Consider the following 2,437-nt stretch of genomic DNA (forward strand, 5'->3'; position numbering starts at 1 on the left):
ATCAAGATAATTTTTGTCATGTAAGTCTTACTATATTACAATATTCGAAATAATGGAACGACTTTTAGATTTGTATTTATTAAAAGATCTTTTTATTATTTTATAAGCTATTACAGTTTTTAACTTTAAAAAAAGTTTGGCAGAAAATTTTCTACACATCTCTCGTACATCGCATATATAGAAAAACTATTAAAATCTCGAACAAGTTGGTTTTCTAATTCAATTTAATAAAAAAGTAAAATAAAATAAAATAAATCTAATAATATGCATGTTGATTTGTTATTCTATAGGCAGCAGTGACTGAATTCCTGCAGCGATGGAAACACGGAATGCTCCCACGGGGAGAAATATTTTCTGGAATTCATCCACAGCATTACCAAGAAGCGGTTTGCTTCTTCCGCGTTTTATATTCCGCCAAAGATTTTGACACTTTCTATAATACTGCAGTATGGGCACGTTTTCACATAAACGAATGTATGTACATATACGTGTTGAGTGTTGCCGTGACCCATCGGCCGGATACCAATAACATCCTTGTGCCTCCTATTTACGAGATTTTCCCACATTATTTCTTCAACGAGGACGTTTTGCATAAAGCCTATCGTATTGCGATGGGCGATTCGCAAGCAGGTTGGTATATTAGTTAAGACTCGAATATTTATTCATTAACATAAAAATTGTCTTATCAACGACTAATCTATTTTGAAATTTTTCTTTTATTTTACATTTATTTTTTATGTATTAAATTTTTTAAAATTAAGCTATTTAAAAAATAATTATACATATTGTTCACACACACACACACACACACACACACACACACACACACACACACAGAGTAAATTTTATATATACTCCCAATCAAAGAAATAAAAACATAAGTAAAGATTATATGTTAGAACATTTAACAAAAAATAAGAAATGACGATATATTTCAAAAGTCCCCGGTTTTGACGTGGAATCATCTTATCTTTTATAAATTATTTAAGATAAAAAGAATGCATTCTTGGAAATTTCAAGAATGAATCTAGACACGGAGGAAACTTATGCGAAACGCATAATCTTTGTGTAGAAAACATCCGTGGAAGCCTCAAGAATATTATAAAATAAATAAATATTCTCTCCCGAATATTTATTTCTTTTTATCTTAAATAATTTATGAATGATACATGAGACATTTCACGTCAAACCGGAGATCTTTGAAACATCATTTTTTATTTTTTTGTTAAATATTCTGACATATTCCACAGATAAAAAATAAATGAGACGCATATTTCGCGAACAAAATTTGAGAGTCTTTTTGTGAAGTTATTCATGCTTGTAAGTTATATAAATCCATAAAAAAAACGTCGTTCATGCGAACATTCAAATTATTATATCATCGAAATCATTAGTCGTACAAAAAAAAATACAAAAAATCAATTTTAAAGATCTTAAATTGTTCTATAATGTTTTTTATTGAGATTAAATCAAACTAGTTTGCACTAAACAATATATAACAATTAAAAGAAATTAAAGGTATATATTATAATATTAAAGTATTAATTTAAACTATAATTAATTTTTCAGCAGGTATGAAGAAAACATTTGGTAATGCAGATTATTATTACATTCCTTCCAATTACACTAGCTGGCATACGTTTGGAAATGAAATGCCGGAACAACAAAAATTAAGCTACTTCCTTGAGGATATCGGTTTAAACACATTCTATTTTGCAATGAATCATAATTTCCCAATCTGGATGAACAGCATTTACTATAATATGCCTCAACACATTCGTGGCGAATTGCATATATTTAACCACAAACAAATGCTCAATCGCTACTATTTGGAAAGATTGTCCAATGATATGGGTGAGATCGCGTACGTCGATTTGAACAAGCCTATTGTTCCCGGCTACTATCCAACGATGCAGCATCACAATGGATTGTCATTCCCACAACGTCACGTTGGTTTCGAGGTTCCTCTTCACGCGCACAAATATATCCAGGTTGGTAGAGTTTCATTATCAATTATCAACTATCCAAGTGTCCACATACAAATATCATAAGGATAGAAATATTCAGGATTGGAAATATTAATTAAAGGAATATAATATTCTATAAAAATAATGCGTTATCGTTACTTTAAAAAGTATAACTTAATACTCATTATTATATTAATTTTCAAAATAAAGATTCGTTATTTTTTGTAATGTTAAAGTAATTAAATTTAAAAATTACATTTTTAATAATAATCGATATGAATTCTCTGAATCGAATGAACAATCGATATTAAGATTTAAAAGTCTAAGCTAATCTTTATAGTAAGCTTTATTTTACATTAAACTTATCTAATAAATTTTCTGTAATTTTTTATATCAATATTTTTATTTATTATAATATATCTTATTTCTAGATATATATATATATATATATATATTTTGTGTGTGTGTGT

General features: G+C 28.0%; 1 protein-coding gene across 1 annotated transcript in view; it reads left to right on the forward strand.

Annotated features, from left to right (window-relative positions):
- LOC108694173 (hexamerin-like) overlaps positions 1-2,437 on the forward strand; it is a 4,963-nt gene that overhangs the window by 545 nt on the left and 1,981 nt on the right. Inside the window, exons 2-3 of the mRNA XM_018203490.1 lie at positions 291-630; positions 1,570-1,991. Coding sequence (XP_018058979.1) covers positions 291-630; positions 1,570-1,991 — 762 coding nt within the window. The remainder of the gene's footprint in view (positions 1-290; positions 631-1,569; positions 1,992-2,437) is intronic.

The sequence above is a fragment of the Atta colombica genome, unplaced genomic scaffold (assembly GCF_001594045.1).
Source record: "Atta colombica isolate Treedump-2 unplaced genomic scaffold, Acol1.0 scaffold116, whole genome shotgun sequence".
Taxonomy (NCBI): domain Eukaryota; kingdom Metazoa; phylum Arthropoda; class Insecta; order Hymenoptera; family Formicidae; genus Atta; species Atta colombica.